Source organism: Athene cunicularia, assembly GCF_003259725.1.
Source record: "Athene cunicularia isolate RWA chromosome Z unlocalized genomic scaffold, athCun1 chrZ_part1, whole genome shotgun sequence".
Taxonomy (NCBI): Eukaryota; Metazoa; Chordata; class Aves; order Strigiformes; family Strigidae; genus Athene; species Athene cunicularia.
This window is the reverse complement of record NW_020799142.1, coordinates 15,943,189-15,967,492: the sequence shown is the minus strand read 5'-3', so window position 1 is coordinate 15,967,492 and position 24,304 is coordinate 15,943,189. Positions and strand designations below refer to the sequence as shown.

Genomic DNA, 24,304 nt, shown 5'->3' with positions numbered 1-24,304 from the left:
CTCTGACCTTATAACTCTCTATGTGAGACAGCTGAAGTAGGCACTGACTAGCTTCATGCCCTCTAACTCTTTTAGGATGGCAAGTTGTCCTTCCTAACATCTTCAGACAACATCAGTTTTCTGCTGTGTATGGATTCAGTGATTTTTAAACAGCCTGTTCTATTAATCTACAATTATTTGCAAACTTGTCCTTTCAGTGCTTTGGATATGGGAAGGTTAAAAGCATCCCTATTTTATATGCTTATCAGAAAGCCTTGATTTATTTAGTGCTGTACCCAAACAGACATCTTCACTTTGTGAGTGGCAATCGATATTGGATTTAATAGGAAAAATTAGATGTTGAGCATGAAGAATAGAATTAATGTAAAAGACTGGTCTGTAAAACTGTTTCTAAATACTCTTTCTTCAGGCCTACAGTTCTTGTATGTCTTATATGCTTTTCTCAGATAAAATTATTGTTTGGCTTCCATCTGCTACACATTAAATAAAGATACTTGTTATTTCCATCCATTAGCTGCAACAAACTGAATGAAGACTTTCCTTTTCTTGTGTTCATGTGCCTTAAACTGGTCATAACTCTGGTGTGCAACTAGGAGACCTGAAACCCCAGGACAGGCTTTCATCCAAGTGCTGGGCAACTGTTGTCTACTCAGTGATTCAGTCCAGTATAAGATGACAGATTAATTTTTTGTAATTTTGTTTAAATTTCAGAAATAACTGAAGAGTTTTGCAGAATGCTTCTGTCAGTGAAACTAATAAAATTACTTGTCTGAACCAAAAATAAATGTAAATGAACATATCCTTTCTTTTAGATACATAGGACACTGACAGTTCACAGGACATAAAAATTTCAATGTCCGTATCATACAGTATACTTTTTCTCGTCTTTTCTATATCAAGATCTAGATCTAGATCTAGATCTAGATGATATAGATATAGATTATATAGATAGATAGATATAGATATAGATATAGATATAGATATAGATATAGATATAGATATAGATATAGATATAGATATAGATATAGATATAGATATAGATATAGATTAGATATAGATATAGATGATATAGATGATATAGATATAGATTAGATATAGATATAGATATAGATATAGATATAGATAGATATAAATATAGATATATGTATGGTTTTATTTATATATTTCTGTGCCAGAGTGACTAGAACTGAGCATCTTGTTTCAAGAACGCTTTGTGTATTGGAGTTTCTGGTTTTTATGATGAAGGTCAGATGAAACTATGCTGTTGATACAATGGCCATATGTTATCCAGAACAAATGGAAGAACCAGTAAAAGTCCCTGTTTTGGAAAAAGCTAGTTAAAAAGTTGTTTTCTATTCAATATGTATATTACATACAACATTTTTTTGGGGGAAAAAAAAGTTATAGTTGAGCTGGGATCATGAGATGTTGATGATCCGTAAGGCTGGCGTTCACCTGACAAGATGTCAGCATCTGCATGTGCTATTTACTTTAAAGTCACTTTATAGTCAGTGCAGAGAATTTGGCACTTTTGTGTCATAATTTGTCTCATCCTAAAACAGACATCTAAAACAGGTTGTGTGATTTGTGCTTTAAAAATTACTTTATCTCTCCAGTAATGGAGTCAGCAGTGACTGACCCACAGTAACGAACACTTACACTGTAAATGTCTCAGGTTAGATAAGTTGGAGCCTATTCTATGTATTTAAAGGCATAAGACAGAGAAACAGCTAAAAACAAACAAACATAATGAAATGTGCTACTCCATGAAAAAGCAAGGAGTTCTTTACACAGGGATTTCTTTGGGGAATAGTCTGGTTTTATGAGGTTTGTGAACTGTGAGAAAAATGTCTATCTCCTATTTAATTTCTATTGTGACCTCAGCTTTGAGCACATATTCTGTATATCAGAAAACTGCATCAGAGATGTGTGTTACTCTCCTACAAAAAAAAAAAAAAAAAAAAAAAAAAAAAAAAAAAAAAAAAAAAATTTGGCTTAATGACCTTGGGCAAGAAGGAGTTTTTGAGTATTGTCCTCAATTATGTTAAGCATGCAGCTAACATTTTGCTTGTTTTTTTGACTGTTGCACATATTGAGCACCCGTTTTCATTAAGCAGTTTGCAATGACACTTGAGGTTTTTCCTAAGTGATTGTAGTTAATTTAGACTTCATTAGAGAGGATAAGTAGTACAGATTATTCCTTCTAATGTGCATGTTTTAAATCTTTCAACACTAAATTTTAGCAGCCGTGACTGACCATTCATTTAGATTCCATCACTCTTGCAGAAATTTTTCAGTCATCTTCCATCCTAACTATTCTAATATGGGTTTGTCCATGTGTTCTCATTTTACCTGTTTTTTCAGAATGTTATTTTTACTGTTTCACAAAAATTGGAGGCATTGCTGCTCTTCTTCTCCAAATTAAATGTTGGTTTTCTTTCCCTCTTTACATTATGCCTCTTAGCCAATTTCTCTTCTATGATGTTATTTAGTGCTTTACTATACTGAAGTACTTGTGTTTACTACACAAACAGCTGCAGTACCCTGAGATGTTACTTTCCTGTCTCACCTACCTGTAACTGCTCTTTGTCAATATTATTGCTGCTATACACAACTCAGCAGAACAAAATATGTACCTGCACCTCAACCAGCTCACAGCCCAGAGACTTAGCTCATACATTGCTGTTGATGTATATGCCTGAGAGACATCATGTTTAGCCTGCTACATAAAAATACCAGCAGGATGAGTGGCAAGATGACTGGGATTTCATGTGTTCAAATCCTTGAGCTTCTTTAAAAAGTTTCAAACTTTTTAACAGTCCAAATAAACTGTTAACCAACTGGTTCACAACTAAGAAGAAAACAATTACTGAAGTTTATCAAAAACATTTCCTGAGTTGAGTACAACTTTTCCTTCATAGTTTTTGTGCAAAAGAAATTTTATTCTCTTTGACCTTGTAGAATTGCACATAAAATTCTTGAAAGTACAATAACCATCAAGAGTTAATATTTTCTTTTTATTTTATTACCAAAGCCTCAGAATTCTATGAATTGTGGGGGCGGTATTTCATGATGCTTTTAGAGCACCCTACATCATTCTGTCATTATAGCAATAATTAGGAGTAATTTTAAATATAGATGCTTGCTCTTTTAATATCATCGTTATTTTTCCCTTAGTGCACACTGTTAGATGATATTCAGTCTTTAGCACAGCTGTTTCTCTGTGATGGAGAAATTTGTTATATTATTCAGATATCTTTTCCATATACAAGTACAGTGTCCTCTTTCCCTGAACAAAGTAGAAGCAAACAAGAGCCAGAAGACTTCATGTGTATCAGTCCATAAGTTTTTCATGTCTTCCTCCTTCATCTAGGACTGGTTTTGGTTTCCTCACTTGGCTCTATTTGGGACCCAAGAGTGAGAGAGCTACAAGCCAAAACTATATTTTAACCCCATGTGTTTTGCTGTAACCTGCTGTCTGGCTTAGTCCTTGGGCTTTTCCTTCAGTGTTTGCAGCTCTCTTTGTTATTGTCAAGTCTGTGAGACTATGCGGCATAACATTGTGTTAATCACTGTACATGAATATAAACAAATAAAAAATAAAAATCCCTGACCAAAGTAGTATGAGTAAAGTGTGAGCAGAAGCATAAGGAATAAAGACATAAGGCAACACAAAGAAACATAGGATACCAGTGAAACATAATATTATATTTCATATAATATAATAGTATAGTATAGTATAGTATAGTATAGTATAGTATAGTATAGTATAGTATAGTATAGTATAGTATTATAAAAAGTTAATATAATGAGTTAATTCACAGCATCCCAGCTAGCTACTCATTAAACAAAGACATTATTATGCAGGTTGGTTTTCAGCAGAGATTTAAAGGGGGATAACATCATGCTGCTTTCTACAAAGGACAGCTTGGGAGAATGTGCGGAGATTACTGTGTTAGAATAATGAAACATGTTGGCCATCCAGGCTGAAGTTATAAGTAAAGCAGAGGTGAGGTTTGAGAGCATCATGAAATATGGGAAACATGAGGGGATTTGTACAAAAGTATTCCAATCAGAAGCCGTAACCTGGGATTTCAGAGAAAGAACAGCAGCTTTTTTCCATTTGTTTTTTTTTTGGTACTGAACGAATGAGCCAAATCATGTCAAGATCACCTCAAGGTAAAATATATGGATGTCCGACATCCAAATATCACACCTTATACTGGAGACTCTTAGCAAGCACTGAAAATGAAAGGCTTGCAGTTCTCATGGCTTGTGGGCAAGCTTAGAAAAAGGGGTGTTTTGGTGTTTGCATCCATTTAATGTATCCATGAGAGGTCACTCAGAGCATAGCTCTAACCATTCTGTGACTATTCTAATTGACAGTCCAAAAATAGACTTGTAAATCCATACGGAGGTACTTGAACAATCAATCTAGTTTAGCAGAACTCAACACACCAGTTCAAAGCTCAGGACAGTGTGACTCCAAATTTTAAATGTCCTTTCTCCAAAAATTGTTGTCATCGACTTTGAAGTGTTAGAGCACAAAACACATTGCTAACAAACCAACACAACCCAAAAGCTGCTAGGATGTTATAGTTAGTATCTGTCAGTGATTTTTGTAACAATACTTCATATTACAAGTAAAGTTACTTCTCTTCCTCTTGTCCTCAGTCTGAGAATTAAATTTGTGGTGTGTTTGCTTTTCCTTTGTCCTCTCTAATCAAAGGTATTAGACCTCCTGCTCTTCACAGTTAGTCCTCAGGATCATCTGTGCCACCTTACTCACTGCTCTGGATTTACAGTCAGCAGTAAGACTCTGTTACAATCAGGATTAGAGCCCAGGTGTCCTGCTGCTTGGAGACATAAACTTAACAGGGCAGGCAACACTGACTGTTTTATCACAAATTCCTTAGCTAGATTTGCACACAAGGAATAAGCATGCAGCAAGCCTGAGGGATAATTTTGGGAAAACCTGTTTGCACCATCTTTCAGGGGTCAGTGTAGAGGATATCGCCCTCAGATTTCTTCTACATCAGTATACTGGGGGGCCTCTCCCTTCTCCCAGTCTTTAGTATTTATACCTGCGTGAAAAAGTATTACGTATTCTTTTTAGAGCCCTGAACAAAGGTGAGGGATAGAGGCATATAAAGAGATAAATTTTGCATTACCTACTGTGCTTCTCTGCATGAAGGTTTTATAACATAAGTAATTTATTTGATTGCTAGGTATGCTTAAAGTGGTTGTCCAGAAAGCTTTGAACTTCACTGAGGTACAAAAAGCAAGCTGTTCATTTAATCAGCACATTTAATTCATCCTGCTTTGCATGCTGCGCCACACTGTCTTCTTTCCATATAAGGATTCTGTGGTATCTTCCTGCAGCACCCCTGCCTCTCTTCTGAAAGCAGCCAAAGATGGCTTTGTGCATATTGCTTATATATGCTATAGGCCCAACTCCTTTTCAGTGTGCAATGTAGCAGCTACCTGCTTCTCATACATCTCTTCAGGTGAGTTGTTTATATTCAAGGGTTTTTTTCACACTGACTGAGAGCATGTTCTTGGTTTATTTTGCTTTTAAAGAATTATTTTTGCTCTGTGTGACTAAGTGGGAAGTGAATCAGCAAACTGAGTTTTGGTTATATTAACAATTTATATAATTTATATGTGTCTTCTGCCTTTAGACATTTCTTTTTGTTTGATACTGATTAATCATCAGATTTATCTTGAAGCAGCCATTGTTTAGAATCCAGTGAGGGTTTTCTAATGCTATGCAAAAATTTTAGAAAAACCTTCAAGGCAAAATTGAGGAAAGAGAGGAAAGATTTTCTAATTTATCAATCATATTATACTGACAAAAATATAGCATATTTGTTCTGGGCTTTAGTAAGATTAGGGCTATTTGTTTTTTCTCTCAGACTCACTTATGCATGATATATAAATATGTAACATGCAGTTTACAACAAATTAATAGGACCCTTTGTGTCACTTTCACTGGTGTCTATTTTTTATCTGATTTAATTTCTTATTCTAAATTGTTTAAGGACGGTGTGGCACTTCAGCCTTCAGAGATTATCTGCCACAAATGTCAGAAAAGATACTTGATTATCGCTTAGCATCTGTTCATGCATAACACACTTAACTGGACTGGTTTCAGATAGCTCATAATTTCTTTTTCAGTCACATCCTCTCTTCCATTCGAAGTCCTTCTCCTGCCAGATGTCCAGAGGGTAGAAGTTAAAATTTGTTTAGGAAATGATTGATCTATTCAGTACTGCTGTGACAAATGGGAAAAGAGAATATGGATTTTAAACTTGTTGTTCATATTCTCTTCTCTACTACCATGTGGAAGACTGAAGCTATTGATGCTCACCTGTAGGTCATGGGATTACCATGGGAGGCACTAGGTCCATGGGACAAGCCTTATTTCTCTGGAAGGGCTCTGCATGTTCCCCAGGGACTCTGTGGCCCTCAGGAAAAGAATACAGTTCAGTTGCATTGCAGTCCATTCTGCTTCCCCTCCCAAACCTCCCACATCTATGCTTCAAGGTAGCATACCTTCCTTTTTATGGACTGTCCATTTGAGAGTTATCGTGTGTCTTTGAACACAAGCCCTGATGAGGCTGAACCACCTGCTTGAAATTTCTTCTTTTTTTCTATTAATAGAGTACTGTTGATGATCTCTTTATCACTTCATGGGTCCCCCTGGCAGTTCCCTGATCTTCAAGCCCACAATTCATGGTACAAAAGCCTACTTACAGAGGGCACTTCATGTCTATGAGCAGGGCTGTCAATAAGTCCTCATGTTAGATAGCAGTCTGGAGATAACCTTTTGGCTGTCTTGGACAAATCTTGAAAAGAAGGATTAACACTCAGACCGTAATAAAATCTGTCAGAACTAGGAACTAACCACTTAAAATCCTTTTGTGACTCTGGCCTGTAGCTCCCAAGCCTATAGGGTTAAATGAGCTCAGAGCAGCACACGTTGCCACGAAGAAGACAATGAGGACTACCTGAAGTTTCTGAGGTGTAAAGGTTTTATACCCAGCAACTTTTTGCTCTAGTCCCATCAGATGCTGACACAGGCATGTATAAATGAAGCCAGGTTTGCTGTAATTTCCATTCAGCTGTGAGCAACAGAGACCTCACTTTCAAATGGTGCTGTGGAAAATTTAGCCTCAGTGAAATCCAGGAATTTTCCTAGATGAATAGAGCCATGGCTTCTCTTCGTTGTGAGACCTGGTGGTTAGTACCATCAGGCTTTCCAGATAAATCACTCTTCCATTTTAGTCTTTCTTAGCTCTACTGATCATCCTAGAAAAACAGATGGTTATCCCTCAAATACACTCACAGGCCAGTGTGGCGCCATTCACAGACAAATGGTCAGATGAGTTGCTCTCCTTCCCATGGACTTTGTAATAGGCCTTTATGAACTACATCCAGCAGCAGTGAGTGAGGCTGTTAGTATACCAGCACTTGGGCTTCTGGTTCCCTGAGTATGCAAGCAGTAGCATTGCTTTTGCCTTCTGTTGTCAGGAGTTCTAACAACCAAAATGACTGAATTTTAATGAATTTAATGAATGCTAAGATTCTGCATAGCAAATATTCAGAAATAGGAAGTAGACTTACTACATCTTGAGTAGTGGTCTCAGACAATAAAGCTGAACAGAACTAAACACAAAGGAAGAAATGAGGTTTGCTAACCTCAGTATGTTCTGTTTCTTTTTCCTCCCTAGATATGTTTTGTGGCAGTTGGGTTAGTTCCTGGCTTTGCAGTTTAACCGAACCCCTGAAAGAGGGCAGATTTTTCTGTTTTATAGCTCGTTCTGGACATAAATAGTTAAATAGTTCATATGGAGCTAATTGCTGCAGCATTTAGGACTCTCACAAGTAGTTCTTACTGATTTTATGTGATCCACAGAATCCCATTTTTATTAATTATGTCAGAGTTCCTACCAGCACCTAGTCTGTGAGAAATACAGGTCCCTGCACCCACTGTCCTTCTACCTGCAGGCTGGGGTTTCTACACATCTCTAATGATGAGGAACAGGCAAAGTTGGGCCTGCAACTTGGTCCAGGGTCAGAATGATAGCTATAGGATTTCCACATGCAGAGGAGTGTCATATTGTCATTTCTTGTCTACTCAGTCTAGAAAATGTACCCAGACCTCCTCTGAATTCTTCACATCTACCCGTCGGGGTTTTTTTCCACTTGCCCTTGGGGATGCTTAGACTGTTTAGACTGAAACCATATGAAGGATTATGAGGAGAATAATACTCTGTCCACAGCAGAGATGAAAAAGGAGAGGCCTTCTGCTCCTTCTGAGAAAGTGATCAGATGGTGGATACTGTAAAGGAAAGGGGGAAAGGAAGATGGATGGCAGGAGGTGGTCTGTCTTGACCCAGACTGTAGCTCTTCTGCTGTTCTGCAATAGACACAGGTATACTCGACTGTCATAGTCTGCTACAAGAGAAGTCCTGTGGTTTTCCTGCTTGAATTACAGATAGTGAACATGCCTTAGAGGACCATTCTTGGCTAGAAAAGTTTCATAATAACAAAGCTTGAATAAGTTCCATAGCTAAACTATCTTCTGAGGGTAATACCTCTGCAGAAACCTTTGATATGTCTGTTTAGTTGTTTTCTAATTTATGTCCTTAAAGTAGAGGTGTATGGGGAACCTTCACCTCATACTCTTATTCTGTAGACAAATCCTGTAGTCTGTTAGTGGGTTCTGTAACCCTGGATACCTTGACAACATCCAAAGCTGTGGATAAGACTGCTCAGAATAAATTTAGCTGATAAATTGCAGACATCCATATCCAAATTAAACGCATGATGATCCCTTCTAGTCAATGGCAAGAAACAGATACTTTTCGCTCATTACTCATCTCATTCTAAAGTGGTTGTCTAGAACAGACCAGATGAATTGCACCTAGAAAGACCTCTACAAGGCCATCTGTGTCAGAGCTCTAAAGAGTTGCGATTCTTAACCTGTCTACCTCTGCCAAAAAAAAGTCTCTAATAGGGATGTGGTTATATGGGCAAAAGTTTTTCTGCTTCATTTCGATTTGCTATAGGATCAGAGTTGGCAGTGCATGATAGCTTATTACTTTCCAGGGCAAAATACAGTTTTGTTGATGTTGTTACATCCACATTGGAAACACTTTCTGGTAAAGCATGTCATTTCCCTTACTCCATGCCTTATAAAGACCTGCTGTCCAACTCATTTATTCACACTTACTCATTTGCAATTGTAGGCTTTAATTTCTGGAACAGTGCACAGAAAATGTTTTATCCTCTTGATTTTTCCAGTACATTACTTCACTCTACTGCTCTAGGGATACAGAACAATTTCACTGATGAACTTAATTTTGTGATGCTTGCTCCTATAAACTTTCCATCCAAAGATTACTGTCTAGCCAAGTACCTGTTTAATGCACACAGTTATGTCCTCTGAGAGGGGTCTCTACCCACTGAAGTCAGTGACAAAGTGTCAATAAGACAATATTAAACACTTCTTTTTGTTAACAGAGAGAAGCTGTAACCTTAAAAATGTGTTAGCTACCATGGTTTAAACAGTATGCTTTGAAGTGCTCACAGGCATAGTGAGATATACTTTAATTTATTAAATTTCAGCATGAGCCCTAGAAGAGGTTAGTCCGATATCATACTGAAATGCCATTGTGTTCTGTTCTTTAAAGTTTTAAAACTGATCTCCAGATTTGTTACTAAAAAATTTTATTCATGCCTACATATGTTGCTAACAGCTTCCGCCACACTCAGGATATCCTTTTATCTCTGGCTTCTGAGGTCAGGTACAACCACTATATTTCTGTTTTAAGAATTGTGATGGAGAACAAAATATATAATAGCTAGGTCTTGAGAGGCAAATACATACATATATACCCATATTTATATATAAACACAGTCTTCTGATTTGCAAATTAAGTAGCAGCACTACTGTTATTCTGAATGAATACACAACTCTCATTTCTTTTACTTTTCTCCTGCTTTATTTTTAATCTTAGAAACGAAATCTAAAGTGTAATGCCTCCCGTCATCCTCTGTGAGTCAGCAGAAATAAACCTGCAGTTTACTTGCTTGCAGGGTGAGTCAGCAAGACAATCCTGCCACCCTGTGCCAGACAGGATGTAGACAGTGAAATGGTTCTTGCTGTTGTTTGGCTTCTGGCAGCCCTCACAAAATGATTTCTCACTAGCAGTACCCCAAAATCAAAGTGTGATCAGACTAATTCAAAATTTACCTTCAAGGCCTCAAAGAAAAAAAAAAAAAAAAAAAAAATTGTCAGTGGGATTAAGGTAGTTGCCACTTTACCAGTCTAGTTTCAGGTATATGTGAAAAAAGGCCGAACTCAAGTATTCAGATGAAAACTAGGCCACACATATTCTGACTCAAAATTTCAGACCTCAAATCTCTTGCATTTGCAAGTGTACAGCCACATAGGGAAGTTATTTCCAAAGAGGTATTGATGCAAAGACACAATTGTGGAATCTTATTTTTATGCCTAGGGTTCAAGTATAGCTCTGAATGTTTTCTTTGCTCTGTTTCTAGAACATAACAAGATAAGTAACTTTGAAGTCAAAATGTTGATAGGATTTCTACCAGTTTTGGTATAAAATGTACTATTACAGAAGTAACATAACCTTGATGTTTACTAAAACAATGCGTCAATCTTATCAACAAGAAGTAAAATGACTCATATGACAGCCTTGACACATGACTTGCAAGCTGGATGAATACTTATCAAGAATAGTCCATGATAATTTAACACAGGTGGCTTCAATGACCTAGTAAGCTTTTTCAGTGATTAAAATTAGGTCTGATTGTTTTAACCCCTCCATTAAAACATGAACACAGGCATTTCAGAATACTATTTATGTGCATATAAGACCGAGTCATTTATGAAAGAATCTGTGCAAAATATCAAATGAGAAAAATAACCCCAAATGATCCTACAAGATGAGATATAAGAGAAGCAATAGCAGAATTCATTTAAACTTGAAAAATGAAAGCTAAAATAATAGAGGAAATAAAATCCAAACCAGTAAATTTGAGAAGTGAGAGAAACTTTGAAGGCATTCCTGGTCAAACAGGCAGAAAGGGATTAATAGCCACAAATATGCAATAAATTTCATTATGAGATATGTCAGTACAAAGTCAGGGTCAGTCCAGAATTCCAGAGAATTTTTTAATGAGAAGTTCCCTAAAATAAGGATGTCTTGTTATTGTATACTTGCCATATGTATTGCAAATATGAATCTGGATTTGTTATTTAAAAGAGATAAAGGAAGAACAAATTACTGTGTGTGACCCAGCTAAGTTACAGCTACAGATGTATCAATGTTGTTACCAACCAAATGAACTTGGCTGTGCCTTTTAAAAACTTTGCTGCTTCCAAAATGCCATTGTTGTGCAGGTGCTCTTTGGGACTGAAGACAAGATGCGAACAGATAACCCCAGAAGTGCAAGAGAGGCTCTTCAACAGAGTATTGCAGTCCAGGGTTAAGGGATCATTGCTGGTACAGTGAAGAGATAAGTATTAGATATGAGCATGTAGGACCAAAAGGACTTCTTCAACATCAGTATTGCTTGCTTAACTTTTTTTTTTTTTTTTTTTTTTTAATTATAAAAACCACTTCACTGTGAGATGGAAAAACAGCAAATGTGAGGACACATACCTATGTGTCTGTATTTGTTTCCTGGTTTGTATATATATATATATATATATATAAGTGCAAAATGACAAGCAAAAAATATATTTTTAAGTGACAGCTAATTGCTCATTTACTTAAAATTGTAATATACTCAAACAGATGTTGTAATTGCTTTAGCAAATTACTTCAGTACTTCCTATTTCACAGCTATGTTTTTCAAATACCAGAGTTAGGATCAGCTGTATTGATTAGTGTCATTACTCAGAATTCCAGGGACAGTCTGTGCAATCAACATAAATTGGTGATTAACAGGATCATTTATTTGGAAGCATCTGGAACATGAAACCATGGGGATAGTCAAAAGATGTGCAAGAGCAGACTGTATTTTATTGTTTCTGTGAATATTATTTTCCTGTAAATACCTTTTTCCATCTTCTTTCAAAGACTAATTTTTGATGATTGTGTGTACTGTGCATGTACAGTGGTAGTTTTGAAGGATGATAATTTAATGGTGTGCTTCTCAGTAGGGAGAAAATTAAATGTAGAGCCTTTTGTCTGTATGGTGAGTTGCTAAATCACTTCCTACGATATGACACAGATTGCAGCATTATACATGACAAAAACTCTTCATTAACGTGTTATTACTGTACCACTGAAAAATGTGTTATATTAGTTGGACTGTTCATAAGTAAACCTTGTTGTAGGAGAGGATTTTGTACTTCTGTGAATAAGAATTAAATATTGAAATGTATTTCACATTGTTTTAACATCACACAAAATACAAGGAAGTAGGTTGGAAGATCTCACTGCCCTTAAAGTCTAACACGGTATTTGTTGTCTCTTCTCCAATGTCTGTGTAAACATCTGTTCAACTTCTATAAATAAAAGTCCTGGAAAGGAAACATATATTACATATCAAAAAAGGAAAGAAATACAGATGACTTTGACAGGGAATTTACTGTCTTTTATTAATTCTGCACACCTTCAGCCAAAGTCCACCTTGCCCAGAAGTGGATTAGGAGCTTCCATACGTGTACTCTGTCATTTGCCTCCATGATTAAAAAGCCTTCAGGGTGTGCAATGCTCGAGTGACATATTGCATGTCAGGACCTTACTCTGCCTAAGGCTGTTCTTAGACTTAATGCTAACTGTTTAATTGCCAGCTGGCTGTGCAGGTACGGTGTGCAGGTACAGAAAACACCTCAACTAGTGGACTTTTCTTCTAAAGAGATGGCCAGCATCAGGCACAGGAGGTACTGGGCAGGAGGCATACAGAGTATAATACTGACTTAGAGTACAGTCTTTTTTTTTTTACTTTTTTTGTTTTGGTTTGGTTTGGTTTTTTTTAATGTAGAAAGCACGTAGTTGGGCTCCTGCTACACTGATATTGGAAAATAGTTTCAAGGTGTATTTGACAGCTGGGAGGAAAACAGAATACAGAGATAGTACCAAAGATGCAAAAATTAAAGACATCTGCAACCTGATTAATACAAATTAAGTATGCCCTGCAGGCTTCTGGTCTTTCATTTTAACTCCAGCTAAAGGGACATACGTAAGAATTACAGCTTAAACATCAAAGTCTTTTGCCACAATTTATTTAATACCATACACCACTATCCAGTGGATTTGCATTTAGCATCAGAAGATAATCTTCTGACAACAACAGACAGCTGGTACTCTTATTTGAAAGAACACTCTACAGAAAAGGCACCAAAGCTAATTCATGGACTATTAAGAAAATTATTTGTATGTTACATTAAAAATAAAATTTATTTCAATAAAGTGCTCAGCAGAGGATTATAGATGGGAAGGCATTTCCGTGTGCAAGGTAAGAACAGATATAAGTGGTTCATTAGAAAGAGAAAAAATTCTGACTGATTAATCTCTGTGATGCCTACTTCCCATTTAGGTACCACAGAGAATGACAGGTATCAATGCCATGTCAGTTCTTACTGCATCGTGTTAAAGGCAGACCCAGGGCACTCCCAAGAGGGGACATTGCTGAGCAAGCATATACTTCCTCATTGCAGTTATGGTTATTGGATTGTCACTAAGATACTTACATAAGAATAAATGTTATAAACACACAGAGAATATAATCTTTTACATTAGCTGTTCTCTACTTTGTAATTTTTTTAAACAAAACTTTTTGCAAAATGAGATGTCACATTTCCTTATGTAATGTTATAACAATGTATAAATTAAAGCTTACCTCAGTTTTACCCTCCAGAAGAACTGGATTCATTTTTATTATCTTTATAAACTGTCAAAACTGAAATGTGGCAGGTGGTTTTCTAAAATGAAGTTATGGCCTCAGAAATTTGTAGTGGAGTCTTCTGTTAAGGCCTCTTTTGTGTTTTATTCACTGGCAAAGCTAAATATATTTTCCTTAAAGTGGATGCAGTTCCTTACCAGAACACTGCAAATTCGTGGTGCTCTGGGTAATGTGCATTTTGACTACACTTCTGGCTGAAGATGAACCAGAAATTTGTTAGTGTCACACCTGTTATGAAGCTTCTGCATCATTGATTTATCTTCCTCCAAGGGAAGGTTAAACATGTAGCCTTTCATTGCATGGTGTGCACTCTTTGGCTCTGCACAAGGAAGATAAAGCCAGTCAGAAGGAAGTGGCCAGTCATTGGTATTCTGGTTTCTTCAATATCAGCTTATTTGACAATCATAATGCATTTTTCAATTCATTTGCCGTTCAATCCAGACAGAAGACATAATATAGTATAAACAATAACTGACACATCAAATACGGTCATTTCCAGATAATATTCATATAGCCTCATCTGTTGCAAGAGTAAAGGGGTTGGTTTATCCCTTTTTTGCTGATACATTCATTTCACAGATCCTTTTCTCTTGCTGCTTTGTGATACAAAGTATGGACAAATTTATTTTGTCCTTTTTTTCCCCTTCTTTGCTCTTCTCCATCCATGTTCAACAGTCTTGTGTTGCTGGGACATCTTAGTCTATTCTCTATCATTTCTTAATAAGCACTTGAGTCAGCAGGTGCTGGTACCATCACTGAAAATAAGCATCCCAAATTCAATATATGTCATCTATTCTGAATGGAAGTAGATTTCCACTAAATTGAAATCCTCAATGAGAAGGATTTAGGTTCAATTTTCCCATTCCTGTCACTACTTCAGTTTGATAATAAATTCCTTTATTGATTGCTTTTCTTGGTTTTCACTAATTGCTTCAATAATTAGCAGAGGCTCATGAAGGCAAGAGGTAAAAGAATTTGTATTAGCCAAAATCATTGAGCTTTTATGGCCCTCAGCTAGAGCGTGCCAGAATGATGAAATGAGATGCAACAGTTTCTGTTTAAAAGTTGCAAATATCCAGATCTTCCTTGTCAGTAAGGGAGAAAAGATCCTGAGCAGTTTCTCAGAACTGGTTCTGTTTCTTGGGGCTGTGTTTGCCCCCAGCTGCTCATCAGTTCAGCTAAACTCTGGCAGATTCTAGGATCTTCTTTTTATTATTACTGGTGTTATTACTAGTTATTTCAAGTATATTCCTACTATGCCAGTAAATTGCCACAAAAAAAAAAAAAAAAAAAAAAAAAAAAAAAAAAAAAAATTCTGTCTTGTTTTTGCTCAGAGTGCTTAGAATTTTTATCCCAGCACTGTCTTCAAAATCCCATTCAGAAAGTTGAGTTGGGGCTTTTGACTGGTAGGTTTACATTTTGGATGATTTATCTCTCACTAACAGTGGATTATTTATTGGAGAAAATACAGATGGGAAGCCTGAGGCCACCACTCTTCTTGCCATCCCTGCAGCAGGGTCTGAGCACCAAGGGGAGAGCAGCTGATAAAGAGCCAGCTTCCAAATGGCTAGCAAGATTGAGCATTGCAATAATTTACTGAGCTGTATCGAATAATCCTATATAGGGCCCAACTCCATCATACCCCCAGGATGAGTGGGACAGAAGAGAGGAGATGGAAAAACTCAAAATACAGTGCACATAACCTATCAGGATTGCCTATCAGGCACATAACCTGTCAGGATTGATGGGAATACTAATGGTTTAGGAGGGCGTGGGGAAAGGAATGGAACATATGGTACACACTTAAGTGTAGAAGTCACTTGGTAGCAGGAGGGAGACCACAGACTCACTCTGTGGAAAAGATGGCTTGAATGTGGAGAGTGCCAGAGCTCCTCACAGACAAGAAGGGTGGAAAAGGGGTCCTGACATAATCCTGTCCCCAGAGAAAATGGAAATAGCAGAACTTCCTCTTACCATCCCAGTCTGTGTGAGGGGTTGGAGAGGGCTGTGCCATACCTTCTCACATCATAGGATGGGGAATGGGGGAAGCGGGGAAAGATACCCTCCATTTCCTCAATCACAGAAGAAAAAATATGTCCCCTGGAAATGCTGGAAAGCAAGCCTTCCTGCTCAGAGCTAGTCAGGCATTTGGCACACTCACTTAAAAATAAAGGGAGGAAGTTCATCTGCGGACAGAATGCTTTTGGACACACCTCCAAACTCACAGCTGCTTCTCTGACATTCCCCCTCACCAAATACTTAAATAAACTGAGAAGGTTTTAGAATAGATAACCTGAACTCCACCCCAGATCCCATCACTACACTGGGACCCCTGATATTTCAACTAATGGGTTTCGAAGGCACCATGCCGGGGACAGAGATGGGACAATCTTTTGGTTCAATCAGTGAACTCAACAGTACTTCAAAAAATACAAAGGTTTTGGTAGAGGTTTTGTTAATCTATTTGGGGGTTGTTTGTTTTTTTGTTTGTTTGTTTGTTTTATTTATTTGTATTTGGTTTTTATTTGGCAAGATGATGCACTTCAGTTAATTGCATACTCCTTTCTGAAACCAGAACATCAGAAATACATGTTCCCTGAACTTGCTGGAAGAAGCATTATACATGGCCTCTCTGGAGCATTTTCATTAGGGTGTTTCTCTGCTGTCAGTGCATGTGACTTACTACATAATGTATCTAAAAAGCCCATAGAAACCAGCCCCTCTAGGGATGGCAGGCATTCTTGGAGGGCTCTAGGTCCAAACAGCAGTGTGTAGATTGTGGCTATCTCTAAAGTTCATATCCTGGATATATTTACTATATGGGCCTATATGTATCAAATCTATTTGTTTGCTATCCTTGCTGCCTGTGGGTGAGAATATACTAGAGACTATTCCAGATTAGATTAATATTTGTTCAGAACATATATGTTAGCAAAAAGTGATTCTCTGGAGATACATTCAGAGTGAACCCTGAGGTATGCCAATCAGTGGGTGCAGCCTGAAATGTATTAAGTACAAGCACCAGGTTTGGCTTCTGTAGCAGTTTCTCCAGGGTACAATGCAGTGTTACCCATGTGTAGCTGATTGACTCTGAACTCTTAGAGGAAAATATATCACACTGGATCTGACAGCTCCAGAGAGGTGAGGCTGCTTCAGCTGCATGCACCAGGTCAAACCAGTAGTGAAGCTGAAGATGTATTCCCAGCAGGCATGTGCACACAATACATACATGTACAACACACGCATATGCATATATACATGGCCAGCACACAGATCACAGACAGACATAGAGCGCTCACACAGACAAACACCATCAGCAGCCACATCCTGCTCCTCTGCCTGGCAGAGCAGCATGGAGGCCCACTAGTGAGAATATATATCTGTGTAAACATATACAGCATGAGTCCCTCCATCAGCTGAGCTCATACACTCAATCTGCCCAATAGCTGACCCTGGATCCCAGCCTCCCCAGTTGCTGGCACGTGGACATGCGAGCCTACAGTGCTGACCCATGGTGATGGTTTCAGGCCTGGACAGAGGGGCTGAGGCTTTCCTGGGACAGCCCTGGCAGGGGTCTAGATGTGATATCTCTTCTTCTGAGTCCTTAATTTGGGTTCTCTCTTGCCATTGTGACCCTGTGCTCCTGTGTGTTTGACAGGCTGTTGTCTCCTATGATAGGCTGCCAGGGCCAGGATATTATTTGGGCTCTCCCACCTGCCACTGTCTCTCTGTACTCTGTGGATGTGCAGATGAGCTTTTATCACATACTTTAATGTGACCAAGCTAGTTGACACAACAGTAACATCACAGCAGTGCCCCCATATTGCTCTGTGCTAGCTACCTTGGCTGACAGTATCTTAGCTATCTCAGCCAGCTGGGACTAGGTATTTCTGAACCCCACTCCATCATGCTGTGCTAGACTCCTTGTAAGTTGCCCACAGGAGTGCACACAGACACCCCACCACTGTTGCCTGGTCAATTATTTGAAGCTCCTGCATCCTGGCTTGTGTCAGCAATAGCGTGGCCAGCAGGGACAGGGAAGGGATCTGACCCCTGTACTCGGCACTGGGGAGGCCGCACCTCGATTCCTGTGTTCAGTTTTGGGCCCCTCACTACAAAAAGGACATTGAATGACTCAAGCGTGTCCAGAGAAGGGCAACGGAGCTGGTGCAGGGTCTGGAGCACAGGTCGTACGGGGAGCGGCTGAGGGAACTGGGGGTGTTTAGTCTGGAGAAGAGGAGGCTGAGGGGAGACCTCATCGCCCTCTACAGCTCCCTGAAAGGAGGGTGCAGAGAGCTGGGAATGAGTCTCTTTAACCAAGTAACAAGTGACAGGACAAGAGGGAATGGCCTTGAGTTGTGCCAGGGAAGGTTTAGACTGGATATCAGGAAGCATTTCTTTACAAGAAGGGGTTTTTAGGTGTTGGAATAGGCTGCCCAGGTTGAGTGGTGGAGTCTCCATCCCTGGAGGTGTTTAAGAGTCAGGCTGACATAGTGCTGAGGGATCTGGTGTAGTTGGGAACTGTCAGTGTTAGGTTAATAGTTGGACTAGAAGATCTTCAAGGTCTTTTCCAACCTAGATAATTCTGTGATTCTATGTTCAGAGGTGCAGGGTCACACTGCTGCACAAGGCTAGTCTTCTGCTTCTTTGAAAGTTTTGTTCTTTAACAGTTGGTCTCAGTCTTCCTTCCTCCTAGAACCATGTTCCGTATTAAACTGACTCTTTTAGAGACCTTATCTGAGAATAGATGTAGCCCTGATCTTTTCCCACAAGATAATGTGCTGTAACATAGACCTTTTATATACTGTCATTTACCTTCCTATCTGTCATGAAGGTGCATTTCACAATGCTTAGTTATAACCAGAACTGACATTGAATTTTTCTGGCAGACTTGAAGGGAGGTAGTGCATGACAATAGTGTCTCTGATCTTTATAATGGTGTGTTCACCATTTTAGGCATTGTAATATTCACTTTGAAACCCTTGTGCTCATGAGACATGAGGTAGCAGTGGATAGTTTTACGTAGGCAATGCTGGTTTTATTGTCTCCTTCAGTAAAAAGTATTAGAAGCTGCAGCAATGCAAAATCTTTTTATGCTCTATTAAACTAGAAAGCAATATTTTCAGAAGAAAGTTTTGTGAACTAGCAAGTATTACAAGGCATTTCCTAGGAGCAGAAGTAGGTAGCATGGTAATACTGAAGCAGTGTGCATATGCCAGTGTGAACTGTTTAACTTTACCTTTCCTTCCGGGTTCATTTCAAACCGAGTAGGATTTTTGTGTTCAAAACACAACACAATGGAAAAGAAAGCAAAGGAAAAAAAGCCTGCATATTATCTTAGATAGTCTTCTGTCATAATAGTCCAAAACATTTTGGAGTAACTTTATAGTACTTTGAACCAGTAGTGGAAACTACTGCACTGTTGTGAGATGAGCAAATAGCATTGTTTTAGATAGCATTCATCAAGTACTCTTTTCTGACAAGGAGCATGGCAGAATTGCAGTACAGGGAGAACAAGTCCTGTACTGATCACTGAAAGTAATGAATCACTGAAAGTAATGAATCATTGAACTCCTGTATTAATCTGCCCCTCTGGTGTCTGTACATTATAAAATTCAACCATGTTGCAGACTGCCTGCTTACCATACAACTAGAATGTGGAAGATTTACAGGGTAGTTACTATTGACATACACCAGGTCACTGAGACTGAACAATAATTGCTGTATTTCAGCTTACTGCAAATATCAGCATTGTTTTTTCATGTCTTCAGTCTTCCTGAGGCTGAAGTTCTTTACAAGGACAATAGTTTGTTTTGGATTAATCAGAAGCCTTGGTCATTTGAAAGGTCATATATGCAAGGAACAGCAAAATCTCTTTTTTAAATGACCTGTGTGATGGCTTTTGTGGAGAATTGTGGGAATCAAAATCTATAGAAGTCTGTAAGAAAACATAACAGTCTCATAAACCTATTATGTTCTTTGAATTCGGGTTCCTACTGATGCAGGGTCGTGTGGAGATACATTTGATTTTCACAGTGAGTTGGTTGTATTTTGGCACTACAGAGTCTTTTGCAAAACATAAGTCTTTGGAATTGTTATCAAGGACAAGATCTCTTGTTGCTTAAAAAATTCTTTAGAACTAGAAGATGAGACACAAGCAAACCAGATCAAAAAGTCTAAGAATAAAATTAGTCACTTTGGTAATGAGAAGCATTTGAATGCACAGGTTCATAGATCATAGCATGAAAAATCACATCTGGCTGTATAAAATGAATGTATTACATTCTTAAGTAAAGAAACTCTTGTAAGGCTCTGGAGCGGAAGTCTGAAAAACAAAGCTGAATGAATTTGCTTTACACTGGTAAGATGATATTTCTCCAGGTTGTATTTCTTCATCAGTTTCTTATATTTTACATTTCCAGAATATGCAAGTAATTCCTTCTCTAAAGCTTAGTATTTTGACTATATTTTGCCTTTGAAGTATCTTCAATTTCCTGGTGACATAAGGGGAACAAATTGACCACCAACACATAATTGTTCAAAGCTAAGCTCTTTAGAGTATTTAATGGGCTAATATCCTCTGATGTTTGAGCTGCTAGTATTTGCAAAGTTGCTACAAAGACAAATGTAGTTCTGGTTAAAAAAAAAAAAAAAAAAAAAAAAAAAAAAAAAAAAAAGTTCTAATTGCTTAACCCCAAAGAACATAGCGGGGTTCCAAAAGAACATTTCTGCCAAAATGAATGCATGGTGCACCTTTTTCTGAGCAATTGTATCTTTAGTAAATGTAAGCATACTGGGAATTCTGATCTCTGCTTTGGTCACAGTATCATATGATTGCCTACTCAAATTACTATAAACAGATTTAAAATAGCACAGTGTCCATTTCTTGAAGGAAAGATCAGGGCAGGCCCAAGGGAATAATCTGTAGCATTAGATGTTTGGGGCTTGTTTCAGCTTCTTTTTCGTCATTCTAAAGAAGTAAAACAGCCCTAAAGGCAGTGTGGTCCTTCCCCTCAGGTTCTTCTGCCCAGCACTGTAAACACATGGCTTAAAGATACTTTGACTCATGGAGGAGTGTCTGGGTCTGTGGGCAATGGAATCGGACCCAGTGTTACAAAGATAGCTGTAGCACGTCTTGCTCATGTTCCATCCCTTTGGTCTTGCAGTAAAGCAAAGCCAGGTGGGGAGATTTGATCCATTTTCTGTCTTTCACTAGAAGTGGTTGTCAGACTACATCACGATCTTTTTTGTGCATGAAACATTTTGCAGACAGGATTTTGCAGATAGAGATAATGGCTGTGTTATGAGAAGGGGTCACTAGTGAACTCAGTAGCCACACAAACCAGATTCCAAAACACATAGATGACAGATTTAGGAAGTAATTTCATCTTCTCTCACAGAGACTTAGGACCCTGATACACAACAGGCTTCCCTTCCAGGGCACTCTCTCCTAAATGTATAGTTAAGCAGGTTTTTTAAGCACCCTGTATTATCCAAGGAGTGGGGAGAGAGAGGTGCTCTACATCTTTTTCTCTCTCCATTGATCATATGGGGACAGAAGAGAGATTAATATCCTACCAAGCACTTGACTCAGAGCCTAAAGCCAGACATAGTCACAAGTCCAAGGCAAAGGGTAAGTGCTTAGAGTAATCTTGCTGCAACCTGTGTTACCTTCAAAGGCAGGTACTGCTCTCATTTAGAAGGTGGTACCCAGCAGCATCACTCCTGGCTGAGACTGGAGCCAGGACGTGGAGCCTTCCTTCCTACAGAGCATGTCTGAGTATCAGGTTCAGTAGTGGCAGTCAGCAACTGAGAGGTGCTATGAGTGTGCTCCTAAGTTGCCCATTAGCTGCATTGCATTCAAATTGTAGAAGAGAGCTTTGTAAGGTAAACTTTTTCACCACAAACACTCAAGGCCCCATGGTGTTTTAAGGCCTCAAATACTCTGATCCAGCTGTAGTCATGGTTAGGGCTTGTACAATTTAAATGGAAAGTAAATTCAAAGTCAGTCCCTGTCCATGGCTTAATGCACAATTTAAACATTGTTGTTGTCCTGGTGGGGCAAAGACCTATAGTGGAATGTGCTGGAAAGAAACAGCAGAAGGAAGGCAGAATGGCTTTGAAGTTTTGCTCATAAATTTAGATCCTGATTTTAAAAGGTGAAAGGTAAGAAATGAATAAGCTGTTGATTTTATTTCAAAGCTCTGGTTTTAGATGATAAGGTTTGCATTAAAATGTGAAAATACCTATTTTGATTGTGTGGGAGAAAGTGTCACTGCTTCTTTCCAAAAATATTGAAAGAGTGTTGATGACAGGAGAAAATATTGAAAGACTGTCTTGTTTTCACGAGTAAAAGGAAAACCTGTATTCATATTATTCCTGTAATAATAATTTGTGACAGATAATCCTTAGTTTATTTGAAATCCAAAATTAAACAGAATCATGTTACCCTAGATGTCAAAATCAGTACTGTCTTTTTTGTCTTGCTACAATTCTGTCTGAAATTGATTTAAGGAGAATTTGCTTTGCTTTGACTTCTCTGTCTCTGTGTCTCTCTTTTAAGGTCAACTCAAATCAAAACATACTCTTGGGATAATGCCCAGGTTATTTTGGTCGGTAACAAATGTGACATGGAGGATGAACGGGTAATCTTCACTGAGAGAGGCAAACATTTAGCAGAGCAACTTGGTAAGAAAAGAAATGACAAAAGCTTTATGACTACTTGTGAGAATGCACAATGTATTGTCATTAATTGGTGCAGTACTTGTAATGAATTGTTAGTGATGCATTCACTGTAAAGAAATAATTATACACTACCTTCCATTTGTTTCTGCAAGCTGAGGTCTGAACTGTCCTTGTTGATATCACTAATACTGCAATATCATTAGAATAGATGTGTCCAGGGATGACCCTATGCAGAGCTGGGACATGTCTGTCATCTAAAAGTGTTCACAAGACTAGTGCTGGTTCAGAGGCTGTCTTAGACTAAAGACATATCTGATAAAATGCTCCTTATGCTGCTACTTAGATAGGAAGTACATTATGGCCTTTATGATAAGCAGCAAGATTAGGTATGTGTCTGTATATATACAATATGTCTAGATAGTTACAGCTATAGGCAGGTACATCCTAGTTGGGAAAAAATTTTTAAAAACCCACCAACACACACACACACACACACACACAAAAAAAAAAAAAAAAAAAAATAACTTCCTCAAAATGTGAACTAGACTTTTTTGTAAGTTGAGAACATTTGGGTTATGATTTGTAATACCAATAATCTAAAACAGAAAGACACCAATATCCAACTCCTGCTGCTAACAGTTCACCTACTGCACATTTACAGAAGTGTAAATAACATGAACCTCTGTTTCATAAAGTCTCTCCCTAGGAGGCAAATGTTGTCCATACAGAAAATTACGGAGCTGTGAACATCTCTGTTCTTTTTATTTCTGCACAGCAGTGATATCCTTTCATAACATTAAATGGTTTTGAGGTGGCACTGACCAAACTGTAATGGAAAATCTCCAGAGTATCATCATAATACGACTACCTGGCCTGTTTTATGCTTCAGATTTGCTGATCTCTGGAGAACATGCCAGCGGGTGTGCAAATTAAACCCTGGCATCGTTGGAGATGGGTTTGTTATTATTTTTAAATGGTAAAGGCTCAGTCTGGTGAACATGGGTGTAAGATCTCCTTGTTATTATTCCTATATGGGTGTTTTGGGGAAAGGGCATTATAAGAGTAACTGCATGGGAAACAGAGAAAGATGGTGACATTTCATGCATATACTACCTATACTGGATCTAATCTCATGCTGGTGGTTCTTAATTTATGTACATTCATAGCCACTAACCTCATTTTTTGAAATAATTTTTCTAGAACAATACCTTGTCTTAGTAAGTAATTTAAGCAGAATAACATATCTTCCTATCACATATGTCTAAGTAAGCATTACATATGTATAAAAGTTAACCTCAAAAGTATACAGTAAAAATGGCCTTAAATTAGTCCTTGAAAGGTGACAGAAAAGATTTAACAGAAGATTATGTCCAGAAAATGTGCCAATATTTGTGAAGAACTGAGTTTCTAAAACTGTTTTCAACAAACCAAAACGGTTACCATTGCACCTGCTTTAACAGAAGATAATTTTCTTTGCAGAAATACCTGTCACATTATATATATATATTTCTATAATCTGTTCTTCCCTCTGTAAGCATTTCTAATATTTATTCAGTGTAATGGGATCTAAGAAATTGTATTAAATGGAGAATGAAATCCGGAAAAAAGTAACTGTATACTTTTACCCCAAATTTAGACCAGACATTAAAATGTCTGGCAATAAAGATAAATT

General features: G+C 38.0%; 1 protein-coding gene across 1 annotated transcript in view; it reads left to right on the top strand.

The window, feature by feature from the left end:
* Positions 1-24,304, top strand: part of RAB3C (RAB3C, member RAS oncogene family) — a 133,561-nt gene that overhangs the window by 89,081 nt on the left and 20,176 nt on the right. The window contains exon 3 of the mRNA XM_026865578.1: positions 22,511-22,635. Coding sequence (XP_026721379.1) covers positions 22,511-22,635 — 125 coding nt within the window. The remainder of the gene's footprint in view (positions 1-22,510; positions 22,636-24,304) is intronic.